Genomic DNA, 18,232 nt, shown 5'->3' with positions numbered 1-18,232 from the left:
TCAAGTTGGAACACAAGAGGTTCCGCTTAATTTTGAGAAGAAACTTCTTCTCAGTGAGGGTGGCAGAGCCTGGCCCAGGCTGCCCAGGGGGATTGTGGAGTCTCCTTCTGTGCAGACATTCCAACCCGCCTGGACACCTTCCTGTGTAACCTCATCTGGGTGTTCCTGCTCCATGGGGGGATTGCACTGGATGAGCTTTCCAGGTCCCTTCCAATCCCAAACATACTGTGATTCTGTGACGGGAGTGTCTGTGCCCGCAGAACTTCTGCCCTTGTCGTGGGTGTTCTGGGAGGTCGGGGCGCTCCTGCCGGGATTAAAACGACAAGGGCTCTTCACTGCAGCGATTAACCTTCGTACCGGGGCGCCCCCGGGCGCGGGCCCGCTCCTGCTGCCGGTACCGCTGCCCCAGCCGTGGCTCGTGTCCCGCGCCCGTTCCCGCTGCCCCGCGCTCCGTGCCCGCCCTCGCGCGCCGCCGCCGCCGCCCCGCTGACCGCGGCTGATCGGGCCCGCCCCCCGCGCCTGCGCACCCGCTCGCTCTGCTTCCGGCCCGCGCGGCGCTTCCGGGTCAGCGTCAGCAGCGGAGCGGCCGCGGTTCCGGCCCGGCGGGGCGGTGAGCGCGGAGCGGGCCGGGGCGGGGGCGGGTCCTCGGCTGCCTCGGAGCGGGGCAGCAGCCGCCGCGGGCCCGCCCGGGCGGGCCGGCCCCGATCCGCGCTGCCCGGGACGGGCGGGCTGCGGGGAACCCCGGAGACCCCCCGGGCACCCCCCGGGCGCCGCCCGTCAGGCCGGGCCGGCCCCACCGCCCGGAGCCACGGCTGGGGTTCGGTTGGGGGCGGTTTGTTTTGAAAGGGCGCTGCTGGGGCGAGCTGCTACTTCGCCTCTGGTAACAGGTGTGAGGGGAAAAGGCATTTAGTTAAACGTTTAATATGGGCTGAAATTTTGAGTGTGGAAACCATGTCTCTCTAATTTGCAGGTGCTGTCGGGCTCCGAAGGCTTTAATGGAACTAGAAATGCAATCAGACTGAGTGGATGAGGCACAGAATTAAATCTCTGCGTCTGGAAGCTTTAAACAGAGTGTCAGTGTATTAACCGGACTGGAGATAGTGGCTTCTCAAAGAGTCTGGCTGTTTCAGCTACAGAGCGGGAAGATGTTTGCGAAACTGAAGAAGAAGCTGGCGGAAGAGGCGGCGATCGCCCCCCGGCCCGGGGCCGCGGCGCGGATCCCCCGCTCCGTCAGCAGGGAGTCCATCGCCTCCGGGGCCGACTCCGGGGACGACTTTGTAAGCTGCTCCTTGCTTCTGTTTGATTTCTCTTACAGCATATGCAGCTATACAGACAACCATTTTAAGTCTTGTGTATGAGTTTGATGCATATTGTGGTGGGTTTGTAATGAATCATTAGCTTGTATAAACTAAAACACCGAAGAAAATGTTTGTATGTTAGCTGTAGTAGCTAGGAGGCTCCTGTTCCCATGTAAACAGGAGTTACAAAGCCGTCCCAATGCAGAACGTTGTTAAACAGACATAAAACGTTGACTAAAGCTGTAGTGACCTGTGCCATACCTATTTGTAAACTGGGTTACTGGGGCAGGAGGGAGGTGAGGTAGATGCTGGGCAGCCGTGGTCTTGCTGTGTTTACCTCTCAGCTTCCTGATGCTCTTCCTACTCCAGCACGTTGTTTGTGCAACGTGTCTTCGGTTCAGCTGCACGCAGAACTGTTGTAGTTCCGCCAGTGTCTGTACAGTGTTGTTTACACAAACTGTGTAATTCCAGGAGCACGAGGGTGAAATGAAACCCAGAGGTGCTCTGGCACCTCTACCCCTTTCCAAACCCAGATTAGTCCACAGTGCCGCGCCTGTTGGAGCCGGCGGTGCCGGCTGCGTTGCAGCGAGTTGCCTCGTGATTCTCTTTTGCTGTCTGCAAAATGGAGAAGTTGTTTACCCAGCTGAGTTTTAACTCACTTTTTCTGAAGCTCAGTTGCAATTCTAGTTCTAGTAAGCAGAAATCTAGGACTCCTAATGTTTAGATAAATTTTACAATAGAAGTATGTTAGTCTTGTGTTTTTCTGATTATTTTTTTTTTTCACTTAAATTCTCACATAGAAATTTCATTTACCGTCTTCTGAGTTTAGAGAACAGAAAACAAATAACAACGGCCGCTGAAGTCTTGAGTGGTTTTCAGAAAACCTTCAAGGTTTGGTTGCTTTAGCAATATTCATTTAACTGCTCTTAATATTGACTTTTATGGAGGAAAGCACCCCCAGAGAATCCCAAGCTGGTTCGCAGCAGACTCTGCGCGGAGAGCCGGCTGCGTGGCCAGGCTGCTGCGGCTACCAGTTCTGTTCTCCGTACGTGGTTTTCCAAGAGGCTTTTGCCCGGACCCTTTCTGCGTCCCGTCCTGCAGAGCTGGGTTTTCCCGCGTAGCCGTTCTGTTGTGCCGCGTCCTCAGCGATCAGTTCGAACAAAGAGCTTTCAGCTCCAGCTTCTCGGGGAGCGCTGTGTTTCGTGGAGCAGGCCGGCAGCGCAGAGCTGACTGTTTAGTCCCTGTTTGGCCACTTCAGCATGTTTTACACATTCTGCTGTGCTAGTACAACTCTCTCCTTTATTTGAAAAGCTGCAGCGCTATTCCTAGGGGGATAGCAGTACTATCATAGAGTTAGCATATGGCAGGATCGCTTTTTCTGAATGTTGTGAGTTACCTGAGCGTTGTTTTCCTCCCAAGGCTTCTGACGGAAGCAGCTCTAGAGAGGATCTCTCATCCCAGCTCCTCAGAAGAAACGAACAAATCAGGAAGCTGGAGGTGAAGCTGTCTGGTACGTGTCTTGATACGTATAGAACCGTGGTGCTGGGCGAGCGGGAGCCCCAGTCAGGGCCCGGCCGCGGAGCCGCGGTGTGGACAGGGTGCACACTGAGCTGCCCCGTCCTGCGGGGAGAGGGACCTTTCCCAGACACAGCTCAACAGCTCACCGCTCTGGAGCGGAGTAAAGAGTGGGGTTAGTTCTTCATTCTCGGGTCCTGCCCTTTTTTGTGTAACCAGCACGCCCAGGACAGACCCTCCTGTTTGTACCAACCATTTACACACGGACAGTACAGAACTACTCGCTTGTGTTCGTTGTTATAGTCACCCAGTTTTCCTCCGCAGGAATGATTTTCTGGTTGAGAAAATCATCATCATTTTCCACTCATCCTTTTTTCTTTTTTTTTTTCTTTTCTTTTTTTTTTTTTTTCCCTAAAAACTTCCCCCATGTCTGTTCATTCCTGGTCTGTGATTCTCCCTCCTCACACAAGATTATGCTGATCAGATCCGAAACTTGCAGAAGATAAAAGAGAAGCTTGAAAATGCATTAGAAAAGCATCAGGATTGTACGTACTTTTCTTTTTCCTTTTTTTTTCTGTAAGTTGAACACTGTTTCGGTTGGAAGGCAGCGGGTTTGCTGTGCAGATGGTTTAATCATTGCCTTTCAAACAGTTAGAACAGAATTCTTGCCTTATTTACAGCCTAAAGAGCAGCAGCAGCGTGGTGGCTGTTGAACAAAGTCGTTCTTGCGCTCCTTCTGCCACATCTGGGGCTAACGAGCAAGAGGGCCCTTTCTGAAGCTCAGCTTTGCTCTAATCCCGTGCGGCGCGGCGCTGCCGTGTGCTGGGGTTTCTGGCCTTTGTCCAGGGCACGAGCAGTGTGAGGCGATGAGCGGCACAGTGTTAGTGTTGTAGAGTCAAGATGGGGCTCATTACTTGCAGAAACAGCTCTTTAAAGTTATTAATAACTTACAGAAAACTGAGAAGCCGTTTTCCAAGCCGAGTTTTTAACACAGCCGGTGCTTTTGCGTTGCCAGCCTCCATGAGGAAGTTCCAGGAGCAGAACGAAGCCCACCAGGCCAGTCGAGCCAAGATGGCAGAAGGAATGGCCTTGGCCTTGGAAAAGAAGGACCAGGTACCGGGGACCCCGGGGCCCGAGCTCGGGCGCTGAAGCAGGTGTCACCGTTCGTTAAAAGCTGCTCAGCACTGGCTGCGCTCAGCCCGCCAGCACTGGGGAGAAGGGAGTGCTCAGTTCTCATGCCAGAAATGGCGCAGGACTTGTGCTTGTTCTGACTGTTACTGTTTTAAGGCTGAGCTTGCACTCGTGTTTGGTAAGATTCAGGTGCAGTAGACCCCTTGTCACTTTCATTTTCTTTTACTTGCATAGAGCGTTTGTGTTCAGGTGGTGTGAATGATTCCTCGGTGTTTAGTATTAAAACAACTAGCTGTTCCTTTTCTTCTGCGGGTTATTTGTAATCATTACCACAACTTAGTTCTATGTTAACAGTACAGATTCTTTTATCTTTTTCTTAACCGTGGTGTCCTTGAAAGTCTATAAATTGATTGTGGTTTTTTTTCCTCCTTTCTTGTTCAGGAGTGGATGGAAAAACTGGGCCAAGTTGAAAAGGTAATTAAACTTTGTGGGTTTTTTGTGTTTGTATTTGTAGACACCAGCCTGCACGCTTTCTACAGCTCAGCTCTGTTCAGCCCTTTGTATTATTTGATCTTTGTTCAGTGGGAGAGGCCAGAGATTTGCATTAGTTATCGGCCCCAATGCTCCAGGAGAGTTTTAACTGAGCTCCCATTGACTTGAAATGAGCACACAGATATTCCTGGATTCCTTTTGTTTTTGTTGGTTTATCAGGAAAAAAAAGTGCTTGAAACACAGTTACGAGAAATGAAGGAGCAGAGTTTGAACCTTTTTCAAAAAAGGGATGAAATGGATGAGCTGGAGGGCTTTCAGCAGCAGGAGATTGCCAAAGTTAAACACATGGTAAGATCATTTTAAACTGTTTGGTTTTTTTTTTCCTTTCCTAATATTTCTGTTAGAATACCAAGCTGGTGGTAGCTCTGCATCAATTGTTGTAGCCTTAGCGCTTGTGTATGGTCTTGGTCAGTGTCAAAATCCCCACAGCAGGTACATGCATGCAGCGTTACAGTGGCTTTTCTGGGGGTTATTTATTATTTAATACAGCTCATAACTGGATAAAAGAGACAAGTTTCAATGAGAAGACTTTATCAGTGTTATCAGGTCACCTGTATTGTCAAAGATAACGTTCTAATGTTCAGCTTTTGCAAAAGGAAGAATCTCTGAGCAGCAGAGAGCGGGAGCTGGAGGCGTGCGCTGGGGAGCTGACGCGCGCCCGCCGCGAGGCCTGCGGGCTCAGGAGCGACCTCGGGGCGCTGCAGCGGCGGCTGCTGGAGCTGCAGGCGCACAGGTACGGACGGGACGCGCAGCCGGGACGCGCAGCCGGGACGCGCAGCCGGGACGCGCAGCCGGGACGAGCCGCGCTCGCCTTTGCACGCCGCCGCCTGCCCGCTCCTGTCTGTGTGTGTAGTGAGCTGGGTGAATGGTGGGACCGTGTGGATGTGCATGCCAAGTTTATGTTTCTTTTCAAGCCAATTGAAGTAGTACTTGTTTAGCATTTTGTAAGCTTGTTACGATTTATCTCTTTTTCGTCGTTTGAATGCTTAACTGTCACTTGTTTTTGGAGAATGTGTAATCAAGCAGTGGCTGGGTTTAGGATGAGAAGATCTTGTTGATGTTGCCTCGTCCATTTTCATAAGAAGCAGAATTATCTGCTAACGATGATTTTTCTGGAACAGTATGTCACTTTTTTTTAATTCTCTTTCTGTGAAGAGATGAACTATTGACAACTGAGACAAACGCAGAGAATAAGATCACTGCTCTGGAGTCGAGAGAACAGGAGCTACAAGCTGTCATTCAGCAGCTTTCTGGAGACTTGCAAAATGTAAGTTTGAGTCAAGTGAGATTTGATTCCAAGAGCTCCTTGTCTGCAGAAGTTGGATTAGGTATCAGTTGTGTGTTATGGAAATGGAAGTTTCAAAGCAAGTAATTTCTCAAAACTTTTAGGCTCGACTTGCTGGTTCTGGTTGTGAGAAGAGACTGGAAACGTTACGGGCGGAGCATGAAGCTCTGAAGGTGGAATATGAACAAGACAAGCAAAAGGTTAAGTGTTTTCAGATGCATCTGTTGTTGGCTGGTGTATGCTTGAGTACGCACCGTGAGTCTGAAATGTGGTGTCTAGATAGTGGTTTGGGATCATAATGTCTTTTAAAATAGGACTTTTCTCTTTCTGGCGGTACTTTTTAAAGTCGAACTGCAGTGGATTAGCTGAAAGCTTCACTACAAAAAAGATTCTGTGATTTTGTGTTTCCACAGATGACTCTTGAATTTGCTGAGAGAAATAAACTCGCTGAACAGCTGCAGGAAAAAGTGTCTTCCTTGGAAAATAAGCTAGAAAGAAATCTTTCAGGGGATGAACATGTGCAGGAGCTACTCAAGGAGGTAATTATATATTTATAGACTGCTTAAAAGTGCAGTCTTAGATTTTTTTAGGACGTATGTTACTTGTCACACATGGAAAGAATATATGATAATGTAACGCAGGCTCATTTGTCCCTTCAGTATATATTGGCATTTGTGATCTTAATTGTATCATCCCCAGGGCAACATGATCTGTGGAGACTTTACGCAGTAAGCACCCAACTCGCTGTTTCCTGACAGTAAAGCCGTATTGCACATCAAAATAACTGTTCTGGTTTAGTTTGAAATTATTAATGAAATGTAAATGAAAATCTTAATTTAAAAAACTCTTATCTCTCTGTCCTTCCTTCCTCTTGTTCGTGTCAACATAATCTTCAGAAAGCTGCTCTTGAGCAGAAAGTGGATGAAACCAGGCAGCAGATACTAACAGACAGAGCGCTTCACGCTGAGATGGTGAAGCGATTGGAGACACAGGTATTGCTTTTTCACAGCGAATTCCCACTGTGTCCGGCCTCTTTATGCCCTGTACCCGCTCCCCTCTCTGCACTTGTGCTCTCAGCCAAAGGTGGTAAACACGTCACATTTGGGCTTCAAAGGCAAGTCTAACTGGTCGGTGTCTCTGGTCATCCACCAGTGGTGGAGGAGGGCCCAGAGGTTCTGAAGGTCGAGATTTCACGTGCGGCTTCCGTGGCCTAGGAAACAACCAGCTGAAGCGCAGGTGTTGCTGGGGGCAGAGCTCTGCAATCGGGGATGTCACATGCAGTCTGTGAACTAGATGTGGTTTAATGGTCTTAATGCTTACCTTCTACCTTCCCCTGCTGGTCATCCCACATTCTGTACATTTATTCTAATAATGTAGGTGCCAATGGAAAAGGAATTTAATGTATGGTTATATTTTAGAATAAAGAACTGGAACAAAAACTACAGATTGCAACAGAAGCATTGAAAAAGAGCGAAGCAGCAGCCGCCGAGCAGGATCTCAAGATGCAGAAGCTGGTGAGTATGCTGCATGATGTTTCGTTGTCCACTAGCAGATCAGTCTCCAGCATCACCAGAAACACTCATTTCTCTCTTTGTTGTTACCCAAGTGGTTTCCTGCTGTTTGTCTCCTGAACAAGAGTCTGTATATGGACACATGATGCTCCAAAGGAGCGTTTCTTCAGTTTGAGTGTGTTCCACAGAATGGTGTTCAATTCTTGTCAGGGCTTCAAAACACTATTTAACGTAGTGTTCTTTATTTCCCTTAAGCAAACTGATCTAGAAGACGAAAGAAGTAAACTACAGCAACAGATTTTAAGTGAGAAACAACAGTACGATCAGAAAGTTACTGGGCTGGAGTCTCAAATTGCTGCTCTTGAAGCAGCCCGGGAGTTTGATACAACAGCTGCTCAGCACAAGATTGTAAGTACAGAAACTGCTCCGTGGGCCATGGCAGCCTTCTTCAGAAAATGATTCGAATGCGGCTTGTAGACTTTACACAGTCTGAATGTTCTTATTCAGAGCTCCTAGCGTTATAATAGATCTCTTACTTTGGGAAACTAAACGTGAACAAAGCATTCAATGTGTTTAATTGTTTAAGCAACGCATTTGTATAATTGTTCTTAGTATTTAAGCAATCTTTATTTTACAGAGCCAGTTGGAAAAGGAGAATGAAAATCTTAATGGAAGCAGAGAAGAGTATGAGAAGTCTTTAAAAAACCAAGAGTCTGAATTGAACAGGCTAAAGGTAAGGGCTTGATGGGCCTCTGACATCGGTTCTGTGCAGGCAGCTGCAGTGCAGTAAAACAAAACAGCAGCTCTGATTTGGAAGCATGAATCATTGTGTGTTAGAACACCCATAAATTCTAGCTGCTCATGGATTTGGATTTGCAGGTGAGACACGGACTTGATTTTAGTTGTTTCAGGTAACCTCTGAATTATTTTTGGTTTGTAGAGTGAACTGAGCAGCAGAGAGACTGTCAGTGTCGAAATTGCCAAAGCATTGGAAGAAACACGAAAACAAAGAGAGGAATTAGAACAACAGGTTAGTTAATACCAACAGTCTAAAGTGTATTTGGGTGCTCCCCACCTTTCACAGGTCAGACTACATTTAGACTTAATTATCCCAACAGTCAGGAACATTAATCAGAATCTTAGCCTGAGCATGCAAGACAGCAGTGCTTGCGTCAGTAAACCTGGAGCCTCAGGATGCTGTTGCCTGCAATCGACATGAGTTATGCCACTGGAGGAGTGTAAAATGCTGCTGACTGCAAGGCTGGGGACGCTGAGGGGTTTGTGGGCTCGAGTTCCAGCAGGTTGGGGCAGTTGAATATGAACAACTGAGGGGAAGCCCAGGTAGCAGCAAGTGAACACAAGTGTTAGAGCTGCCGGCTGCGGGACGGGCTGGGACAGGCACAGGGTTTATGGGCAGCACCAGGCGGTTCAGCTCCTACAGCTCATCAACTGCTGTGTCTTTTAACGAGGTCAGCATCAGGGAGGTGGTGCCTTCTGTGAGTCTCTGGATAGGTCACACATGCACACTGTAACCCTGATGCTGCACGAACCACTTTTCAAGGTGTTGTGTTGCCTGGCACGAGCCCAGGCAGCCCAGTCGCAGGTACCGGCCACGGCCGTTGTCACCGATACGAACATCCCTCTCCAGTCCTGCCCACAAACAAACATTCTGAACCTCTGAGCAATGCTGAAATCTTTCAGTGCCCCCTTCTAGTTTTGTCTTTAATGACGTGTGTTTGTTCATTTGCGTGCTTTGAAGGTTTCACATCTGGCTTCCTTAGTAGAGGAAAAAGACCAGCTGATCGCTGAAAAATGTGATACACTTCTGAAACAGAAGGAAGAACTCAACCAACTCAGTCAAGGTTAGACCAAACGGGTCTGCTATATCCCAGGCAGCTTTATCCAAGTACAGTCTCTAGTTCTGAGCTTGCCTGACTATAGATTTTAATAATTCTAGATTTCTCTTCCATATATTACCTATTAGAATTTTCAAAATCTTGTATCTTTCAGTAACAATTGGACAGTCTCTCCGCTGTGTTCTTAAAACCGCTTTTTAAAATCAAGATCTTATGTTTATACACCATAAAATAAGAAATCTTGCTGTACTTTCTGCTCTGATTGTGAGCACGCATGTGAGCTTGGGTGATTCAAATTCAGTCAGCTGATGCTATGCAGGTCTCTCCTTTCTCAGATCGGGAAGCTGTCTTGCTGCAGATGCATCAGCTGCAGTCTGACGTGGAAGCCAGCCGCAGCCGAGCAGCGGAGAAGGAAGAAACAGCAAGAAGGGAAATTGATGCGCTGAAGCTGCAGATCCAGGAGTGCCTGTTTACCAGAGAACATGAGAAAAACGTGAGTCCAGTTGTAAAGCTGATCTGTTCAGACTTCTCAGGAAACAGGCGCACGTGCAGCAGACCCCAGTTGTGTCGTGCTGGTGGTACCTGCCGGGAGCTGTTCACTCCACCAACTTGCTCGTGACCTGGAACACCAGCAGCGTAAGCCGCCAGTATCATTTGTTCACTGTTTTCCTAAAGAAAGCTGTTCCTGCCAGATCTATAACTGGTTTATGAAGGATGATGCCTTATCCTATTTGACTCATAAAATGTCTTGAGGGAACCATTATGAAACCAATGAGACAGAGACCAAAAAGTATTAAGTGGGGCAGAGAGAGATGTAGCCATCTAGATCACCAGTAATGCTTTCTGGTTTAAAAAGGCAACGACCACCACCTGGCCACGTAAACAGCAACCAAAAAGAAGTCTTGCTGTCTCCCTGGGGAGTGTCCCTGGGCTGCACACGTCGCGATATCTCTGCAGTTTGCTCTTTTCATTTGTTTAGGTTTCAGAACTAGAGGAATCGGTGGGAGCCCTGAGCAACAACCATTTCCATTCTCCAGAAAACCGTGTGGTGGAGCAGAATGGAGAAGTGGCAGCTGCAGATGTCACGCAGCTTCAGAAGGATAACAGAGAGCTGGAACAGCAACTTGCTTACAAAAACAAGGTGAACTGAAACAGCTGGTAGTCTTGTCCCTTTTAATTAGGAAGCCTAATAATGTTGCTGCCCATGCTGCAGCCTTAGAAGAACAAGCTTACCAAAGTGGCAGGTCCAGTCTGAATCCAGGATTCTGGGAGTAAACCTTTTTCCTCTGGATTGTACAAGGCTCTAGCAACAGTGGGTGAAAACTGCAGCCAGGATTGTAGGAATCCTTGTCTAGTTGGAGGAAAGATGCACCAAATGATACCGTTCCAGGTTTCCTGCAGAGCCCTTTTGTGTGAATTCAGCTCGCTCCACTGTGCTGTCACACGCCCGCTGTGTGCAGCCGGACAGGCAAGACATTCAGGTTGCTTCTTCAGAGCTGCCAACATTGTGCAATGATTGTTTCATTAATTACATTTGTTAGTCATGGGTTTTTCCAGGTACCTGTGCGTCAGAATGCGTCCTGACAGTGAATACTGTATCAACACTGTCCTTCGCTCTGCTTACAGATGATAAAGCAGCTACAGCAAAGGATGACGGAACTCAAGAAAACCCTCCAGAAAGAGCTGGTAAGGGTTAGGTTTGTTCGGTCTCTTCAGCTGGCACTTACTGACAGTTCCTTGCACTTCTAATTCCAAAAGCTTGACTACCAGCTTTAGTGTCTTTTTTGTACTAGGGACGTCTGCAGCTCCCTTGTGTTTGCAGGCAGATTGGTGAACCCGTAAATGAAGGAAATACGTTATTCGGGATCGTTCATTGAATGAGTGGTGGGACAGGTAGCCGTCCCCACTCAGCTCTTGCAATGCGGAATTGGAGCTATAGAAGATCTGTGTGTGGGAACCTCTAATACATTTCTGTAGGGGGAACAGCTGAGGTTTGGTTGCTGCTTTGCTGCCATTCAGCTCAGTTTTACCATGGGAGTGATATCTGCCCCAGGGAAAGTTTCCCTTTAATCCCTCTTACAACAGTTTTTCCCTGCAAGAAAAAAATCTTCTATATTCTGATGTTATTTATGGGGAAATGTTATTTTTGGGGAAAGCCCGTGTTTGAAAGGCACAGAGCAGCTTAGTGATAAAAGAAAAGGATCGGGTGATTGTTTCTGCCATGGAGCCAGTTCATGGTGGATCGGGTGACGTCCGCAGGACGCTGCCAGCAGTTGGCGTCTGTCCTGCAGTGTGGGCACAGGGGAGGGCTCTGCTCTGCCGCGGCCCCTTGCCGGATGAGAAGCTGGTTCTGTTGATGCCCAGGTCGTACCCACCTTGTGGGCACGAGTTAGGCGTCCTGGACCTGGATCCTCTCCCAGCACAAGCTGACAGAGTGTAGAATGTACTTCTCTTTTTCTTTTTTAGAAAATAAGGCCCGACAGTGAGGTACCTGAAGTGCGTGAAAAAGCGAATTCTGAAGTGCCTAACGCTTCTGTGACTGTCACAAACAACTCTGACTTAAATGACTCGAGGGAGATAAACTTTGAATACCTTAAACATGTTGTACTAAAGTTCATGTCCTGCCGGGAATCTGAGGTAAGATGTGCATGTACCTTCTCTTTCCAAGTCAGTCTCTCTCTAGAAACTGCCACCTTCTGTGCCAGTTCCTTACCTCTACACTTAAAAAGTTGTTGCCTGATGTAACACAATGAAGCAAAATAGCTAACGGTGGTATGTTTGGAAATACAGATTATTATGAACTAAAGGAGAGGGAAAGGTGGTTTTTAAAGAGTTAATTATGTCTGGAACTTAAAGATCTGAGACATAGACCACTTGCTGTTGATCTGTAAAACATAATTCCGTGTGCATTTGGAGCTCCTTCGCATTCTCCACATTATGTCTGAAAGGGTAGAAGCCGTGCCAACAACGTGCTTTGCTTAATTGCAACTCAGTGGGTAGGATCGAGAAAATCGGTGTCCAAACCTGCAGCTGCACCATAGTCCAGAATGTAGAGCCTGAGAGCATCATAAGCAACAAAACACTGTGCTCTCTTTCAGGCATTCCACCTAATTAAAGCTGTTTCTGTGTTACTGAATTTTTCACAAGAGGAAGAAAACATGCTCAAAGAGACTTTGGAGTACAAGGTAGGGGTTCTGTTCCACTTGCGCTCTAATGGGACTCCCAGCACACGGACTGAAAATTCTTGGGTGCTGGGAGATCATGAAAAGTATCTTTTCCAAATGTTAGCTACAGTAATAAACGTAATCTGTTATTAAAATGTCAGCTAATGACATACATGTCAGAACCTGTATTGTGCTTCCCTGTCCCAGATGTCGTGGTTTGGGTCCAAGCCGTCTCCGAAGGGCAGTATCCGGCCGTCCATCTCCAGCCCGAGGACACTGTGGCCTTAAGGGAACCTGAAGATGGGCAGTCAGCAGCCAGCCACTTTTTTCTGTGAAAAGAACGCTGAACACGCTAATTCAGGTGTGTCTTAATCACTGTCATTGCAGTATTTTGTACAAGAACTTCTGACGCTGTTTACAGAGCTAATACTGTGCAAGGAGAGATTTTCACTACGAACCGAAACACCTTTTCTGCGTTGGCTGTGGGACCTTTGGCGCGATGGTCCCCGGTGGAGGTGGCTCCTTGTGCTGGTGGGTCTGGGTTCCTCGGCGCCACGCGGTGCCGGTCACCAGCGGACGCCGGTGCTGGCGGTTCCGGTCGCTGCCGCGTGCAGCCGTTGGGCCGGTGGCTCAGCCTCTGTCCCGCGGTGCTGAGCCGAGTGGCTCTGGCACAGGGAAGCTCCCGTCTCGCTGTGCAGAGCAAGCCATGGAGAAACCGCGTTGGCAGCACCGTATGGAGTGTTTGAGATTTGAAAAGCCTTTTGAAGAACAGGAGCAGGAGCTTTAACCAAAAAAGAAATCTGCCTTGCCTTGTTATACTGACACAACTAATAGTTTGCATTTTTTCATATCACTGTGTAATTTAAGGTGCGTATATCCTGGCCTGCAGTCCTGAAGGCTGCACGTTGATGATAATTATTTAATTTGAGAGCACAACTTTAGAGTTGTCTGATTTTACTTTTCTTAAAGAAAAAATAATATTTAAAATGGTCTTAATTATAGAACCTAATACTCAGTCGCCTTTAACACTCATCTGTCGGCCTGTGCCGTAGGTTGTGAGCGTGGGGAAGAAGGGGTAGTAAACCATTTTAAATTTTTAAAGCTGAATTCCAGGTATCGTAAGTGCACACTGAGAATGCCTTTTATTTAAAAAGAAATAATAATCTAGTGACAAAGGGGGAAGAATAGTGGTACTAAGCAGGTTGATTTTCTTTTTTCTTCTTCCAAGTCCGCTAGCAACAAACCCCATAACCGGTATCGCCTCCTCGCGTGCGGTTTTCTGTGCTTCACACGCTGAAAACTTCATGACCGTGTCGTGGGCCGTTAACCGTGTCCTCGCTACATGGTCAAAGAAACGCTGCTCGTGGGGTTTTTGGTTTTGAGGGCAAAATTCAACTCTTCATGAATAGATCTTGGTTCCAGCAGCTTCCTTCCCTTCCCGCTAAGGGGACCAAGGTGGCGCTTGTCTCAGAGTGGAACCACAACTGCACCCACAGTTACTGACACCGCTGGGAAACAAGATGAAGACGGGCAGCAGAGCAGCAGTAAGGCCGACTGCTTAAAAATGGGGTGTACCTCCAAAAATCTGCAGAGGTATGGGATTCAATGAGCAGGCGGCGATTCTGGTCGTTCTCTTAAATGAGGTTTGTGCTACTAATGATACTTTTATTGAAAATATTCAAGCAAACTGAACCTTTCCTCTAGCGGAGATGCGGTCACCGTCCGGGTTAAAGTTGCTTTGCCGACGGGGTCCGGTGACCTCGTGCGGTGCGGGTGTCGGTTCGGTGAACGCGCTGACCTGGCCCTGGGCTGGTCCAGCCCCAGGTCCTGTCGGGGTGACCTGCGCACCATGACAGTCCTCACTTTGGCGCTGTTGGATTGATTTGAAGTTAAGAAAACCAGCAGGATTTTTTCAGTACGCTCAAACTTGTCCAAACATGGTGTTTAGTAACCGGACCCGTGGCGCAGCACGGAGAGCTGTTTGGGAGTACAGCTGCGCTCTAATGGGAAAACAGACAATCCAAAAGCAGACGTAGATCGATTGTTTCTCTACGGAAACAAAGCAGGGGCAGGGTAACCGCGTTGGTTCTGGGAAGGTTTTATTCTCTGAGGTCTCTTTCCTCAGCGTGTCCCTCCGCCCCGGCCTGTTCCGAGGGGTTCCCTCTGCTCTCGCTGATCCTGCTGAATGACTAATCGGTTTGTGTTGATCCTGGCTTGAAAGGTTACTGCTGAGCAGCAGGAAAAGCAGGACAGGCAGCCCGAGCAGAGGGACAGAACCTCGCATGCTGTGCTCACTTACACAACTTCAGTTTAAGATCCCAAAGCTCATACAGGATCAACTTCCCATACAGGAGTTCTTAAGTGTTGAATTTTCCTCAGCTATCAGAGCAAGAACGGTGTGTATACATGTATTAAAAAGCTAATGCACTTTCCCTTGTATACATAATCCTTTCTATGGCCATTGGATTTCTTTCCTTCTGTGCTGTAAATATGGATTGTATTATGAAACACTATGAAATTTGTGGTGCAATACATTTTGGATCAAAACCCTCATCTTGATTTCTTTCTCATTATAGTTCTGGTTCTCTCTACCAGGACGCTGTAGCTATTTAAAATTGAGAGAACGTTAAAGCGTGACCCAGACCCCGCCGTGCGGGCTGCGTCAGCGCGGCCGTGGGGCGGCACCCGGGGACGGACCGAGTCCGAGTCCCCCTGCCGCAGCCGCGGGAACCGGGATGGAGCAGCTGCACGGGGGGTCCCTTCCCCGGGAAGCGGAGCAGCCCCCGCTGTCCCCAGCACTGGGGACAACGTGGTTTGAACAGATCAGGGACAAAACATCCGTGTCCCGACTCGTGGGAGGTGGCTCATTTTGCTTTACGCAAGCTGTCAGAAGGTGAGGACACACTAACACATAAATAAGTTAATAAGTTCTGAAGGATTTTCTTGACTTTGTAGCATGTACAAGAACATAAAAATCAAACCGTGGGTTTTTTGTATTATATTTATATTCTATTTACTGCATCTTAGCAGCCTTGATTGGAACAGCTGAGCTTGGTCTCACTCCCTACAGCCCACAGAGCCGGATTTGGAGACAGACTCTGTAAACAGGTGGAGTTAAGAGCATTTTGTGCAAAAGTGGACGCTCAGAATGGTATAGTGCTGACCTGCTTTTCAATAGGAGTCAGGCTTAGACTTTGCAAAAAATAAATGACTTAACTCGCGATCCAAGAACTTTATTGATGCAGCAGGCACTTGCAATGAGACCAGCCCCCAGTCCAGTTCGTCCTTCGCCCCCATGCACAACCGGCAGCCTCCAGCGCTCCTCCCGCCCCGGCGCTCGGACTCCACCCTCGCGTAAGCAGCACACGCGGGATCTTGTGTCACCACACCTGGATAAAGCAGCATTTGGAAATATCTGTGCTTACAGGAGAACGGCTCGGCTCCTGTGTTTGACAGTCGGAATACGCAGCAATACCTTTGCTCTGCCCCACCTCTAAGGTTACACACATTCCGAGAGGAGGTTTCCACAGTATTTCAGTAGATTGCGATCTCTAACAAAGATGGACCAGTGTCATTTCAGCTAATTCCTTCTTCCGAGTCCAAAACTGATGGTGGTCTTGGTTCAGTTTCCAGTCCTTTAAACAGTCTTTCTGGCTGTCAGAACTCTCACTATGGAACCGAGGCCACCGACCGCTAAAGCCTGCAGGGACAGAGGAGAGCGGTGTTAGAGTCACTGCGGCGCACGCGAAGGCATCTTAAAACAACAAACGTGTTCTGTAACAGAAGAGTACGCGGCTTTTCTCCAGAAACTTTTCACACAGAGGCAGCCTGGGCTGTTCCCCCTTGTCCTCCCTCCTTTTTGCTCTCAAATCTTCCATGCAGTTAATCGATGACAATCTGTTTTCTCCGCCTCCTCTCCGAGCAAGCCGCACATCTTACCAGCCGTGCCAAAGAGCAGCACAGGAGCACGGCTGTAACCCCTGCCCGGCCCCATACACGCCCGCCTTGTTCCTTTCAGAACAAACAGGCCGAGATGCTTTCTGTGTGCCTGTGTGCTCCGAGCCCGGTCATCCTGCCGGTCGCGGTAATGTCACCCACCTGTGGTCCCCTGAACACAGCCACCAGTGGGAACAGGAGCAAAAACAAAACCAAAACCCAACAAGCAGAAACAGGTTCTTTGCTGTCCTGAGAAATCCGTTCCTGCTCCCCGTCCCTGTTCTGCAGAGCGGGTGACAGCTGCCGGACTCACCGCACAAGTTCATTCTCTACGTGTCACAGGAAAAAACCCATAGATGTGAAGATGAGCAGCCGCCGGCTGCACGGGGAGCCGCAGTCCCGGGGGAGCCGCAGTCCCGGGGGAGCCGCAGCCGCAGCCCGCGCAGCTGCGCGTGACAAAGTCCCTTCACCCGACACCGGGCAGCTGCTTCATGTGTCACAGGGGAAACATCCGACTGCCACGGGCTGAGCAAACACATCCCGCCCTCCCTGTCTGACCGCGGGCACGTCCCAGGAACGCCAGACCCTCTCCAGATCGCAGGGGGATCCTTCTGGGGATCTCAAAAGCCTCTCCCGTGCAAACTGCGCAGGTTTGCTCAATCCTGTCACCAAGCCGTGCCAGGTGCTGCCAGCAGCGCTGCCGCGGAGCCTCCGGAGCCCCTCGCGGCCAAACACGCAGCGACAGGAACGCGGCCGCTGCGCGTCACCCGCCCCCGGCTGCGCTGCAGCTCCCGAGGCACAGAAACCACAACACGTCCTCCAGCGGCCACTGCCCCAGCACCATCCTCAGCCCCCAGCCGCCGATGAGCCTGGACAAAGCCAAAGGCTTAACAAGTCCCAGCTCAAAGAGACCAACGACAACGGGAAGCGCCAGGGACTGTTCAGCACTGAGGAGCCCCGGCCACCCTCTGCGGCTCTAGCGGGGCTCTCGCGAAGGCGCCGACCGCGACTCTGACCCTGCGGAGCGCGGCTGAGCCAGGAGAGCACCAAACGCACCTTTTCGTGCCACTGGAGCAATATTGCACTGCTGTTTTCTGTTGGCTTTTCAAATCCTTTATAAATGTACTTCATTAGCAAGTCAATGCCGTTCCTGTCCAAGGAATTCACCGCTTGCTCTATTTCACTGCTTTTAAAAGACGTGAGGACCTTCAGCATCGTTCCCTGCGCCTGCTCCTGCGGGACACGGGGAGGGGAGCAACGTGAGAACCGGCCGAGCCGAACCGAGCCCGGGACTCGCGTTGGCAAAGTGCTCCGAGGAGCGCGGGGGAAGCGCTTTCCAGGGCGGTTTCGGGAGCGAACACAGGGGGAAAACACGTCCCGTAACCGCAGTGCCGCTCAGCGGCAGCGCCGACCGCGTCCCGCTCCCGCAGTGCCCCCGGCCCCGCTGACCTTCCCCGCGGGGCTCCGGCCGCTCCCCGCCGCGCTCCGCAGCGCCGCCAGCAGCGCCCGCAGCGCGTCCCCTCTGCGGCCTCGGGTCAAGGACTCAACGGCTCCGCGGGACGGCCCCGAACCCCACGCTCGCAGCGACACCGGAGCAGCGCATCAGATCCCGACCGGCCGCGATCGCGGACACGGCGGCTCCGCGTAACCCGGTCCCGCCCGCCCCCGGTCCCGCTTCCGTCCTAAAGGATATTGCCTCAGCAGCGCCTCCACCTCGGGCCCCGCGTCGGGTTCGGCCGCCGCCGCCTCCTCGGGCTCCTCCACGAACCGGTTCTCGTCGTACTGGTCGATGTCGAGGCGGCGGAATCGGGACGAGAGCGTGCTGCGCGCCATGCCGCCGCCAGCGGAACCGGAACGGACACCGTGCGCTGGACCCGGCCCCGCCCTCCCCGCAGCGGCCCCGCCCTCCCCGCAGCGGCCCCGCCCCTTCCCCTGGCGTCTCCGCCCCCCTGCGCGGGGCGGCCTGAGGCCGCCCCGCGCAGGG

At 50.2% G+C, this 18,232-nt stretch overlaps 2 protein-coding genes across 5 annotated transcripts; one reads left to right on the top strand and one right to left on the bottom strand.

The window, feature by feature from the left end:
* Positions 1-510: 510 nt before the first annotated feature.
* On the top strand, positions 511-14,859 carry GOLGA1 (golgin A1). Of its 4 annotated transcripts, none has more exons than XM_065035388.1 (23): positions 511-610; positions 971-1,277; positions 2,718-2,808; positions 3,284-3,358; positions 3,829-3,926; positions 4,386-4,418; positions 4,656-4,784; positions 5,093-5,229; positions 5,652-5,763; positions 5,886-5,981; positions 6,195-6,320; positions 6,678-6,773; positions 7,200-7,295; positions 7,548-7,700; positions 7,930-8,025; positions 8,233-8,322; positions 9,052-9,154; positions 9,484-9,641; positions 10,128-10,289; positions 10,775-10,834; positions 11,615-11,785; positions 12,247-12,333; positions 12,520-14,859. In XM_065035388.1, exons 2-23 carry the CDS (start codon positions 1,146-1,148, stop codon positions 12,598-12,600), a joined length of 2,382 nt encoding a protein of 793 aa, XP_064891460.1. In that variant the 5' UTR covers positions 511-610; positions 971-1,145; the 3' UTR covers positions 12,601-14,859. The 4 variants fall into 4 exon arrangements, with proteins under 4 accessions (XP_064891460.1, XP_064891458.1, XP_064891461.1 ...); XM_065035386.1 differs by having other exon boundaries at positions 5,081-5,229; XM_065035389.1 differs by lacking the exon at positions 511-610 and adding an exon at positions 620-887.
* A 670-nt stretch (positions 14,860-15,529) lies between these two features.
* Positions 15,530-18,154, bottom strand: ARPC5L (actin related protein 2/3 complex subunit 5 like). Its single transcript, XM_065035405.1, has 4 exons — positions 17,942-18,154; positions 17,698-17,770; positions 17,305-17,481; positions 15,530-16,012 (listed from the first exon to the last, which is right to left on the bottom strand). The coding sequence occupies exons 1-4, from the start codon at positions 18,079-18,081 to the stop codon at positions 15,950-15,952; spliced, it is 453 nt and encodes a 150-aa protein (XP_064891477.1). The 5' UTR covers positions 18,082-18,154; the 3' UTR covers positions 15,530-15,949.
* Between the last annotated feature and the right edge of the window lie 78 nt (positions 18,155-18,232).

The sequence above is a fragment of the Columba livia genome, chromosome 19, assembly GCF_036013475.1.
Source record: "Columba livia isolate bColLiv1 breed racing homer chromosome 19, bColLiv1.pat.W.v2, whole genome shotgun sequence".
In the NCBI taxonomy this organism is placed as follows: Eukaryota; Metazoa; Chordata; class Aves; order Columbiformes; family Columbidae; genus Columba; species Columba livia.
The sequence above is the reverse complement of the archived record's forward strand: the minus strand, read 5'-3'. Positions and strand labels throughout refer to the sequence as shown.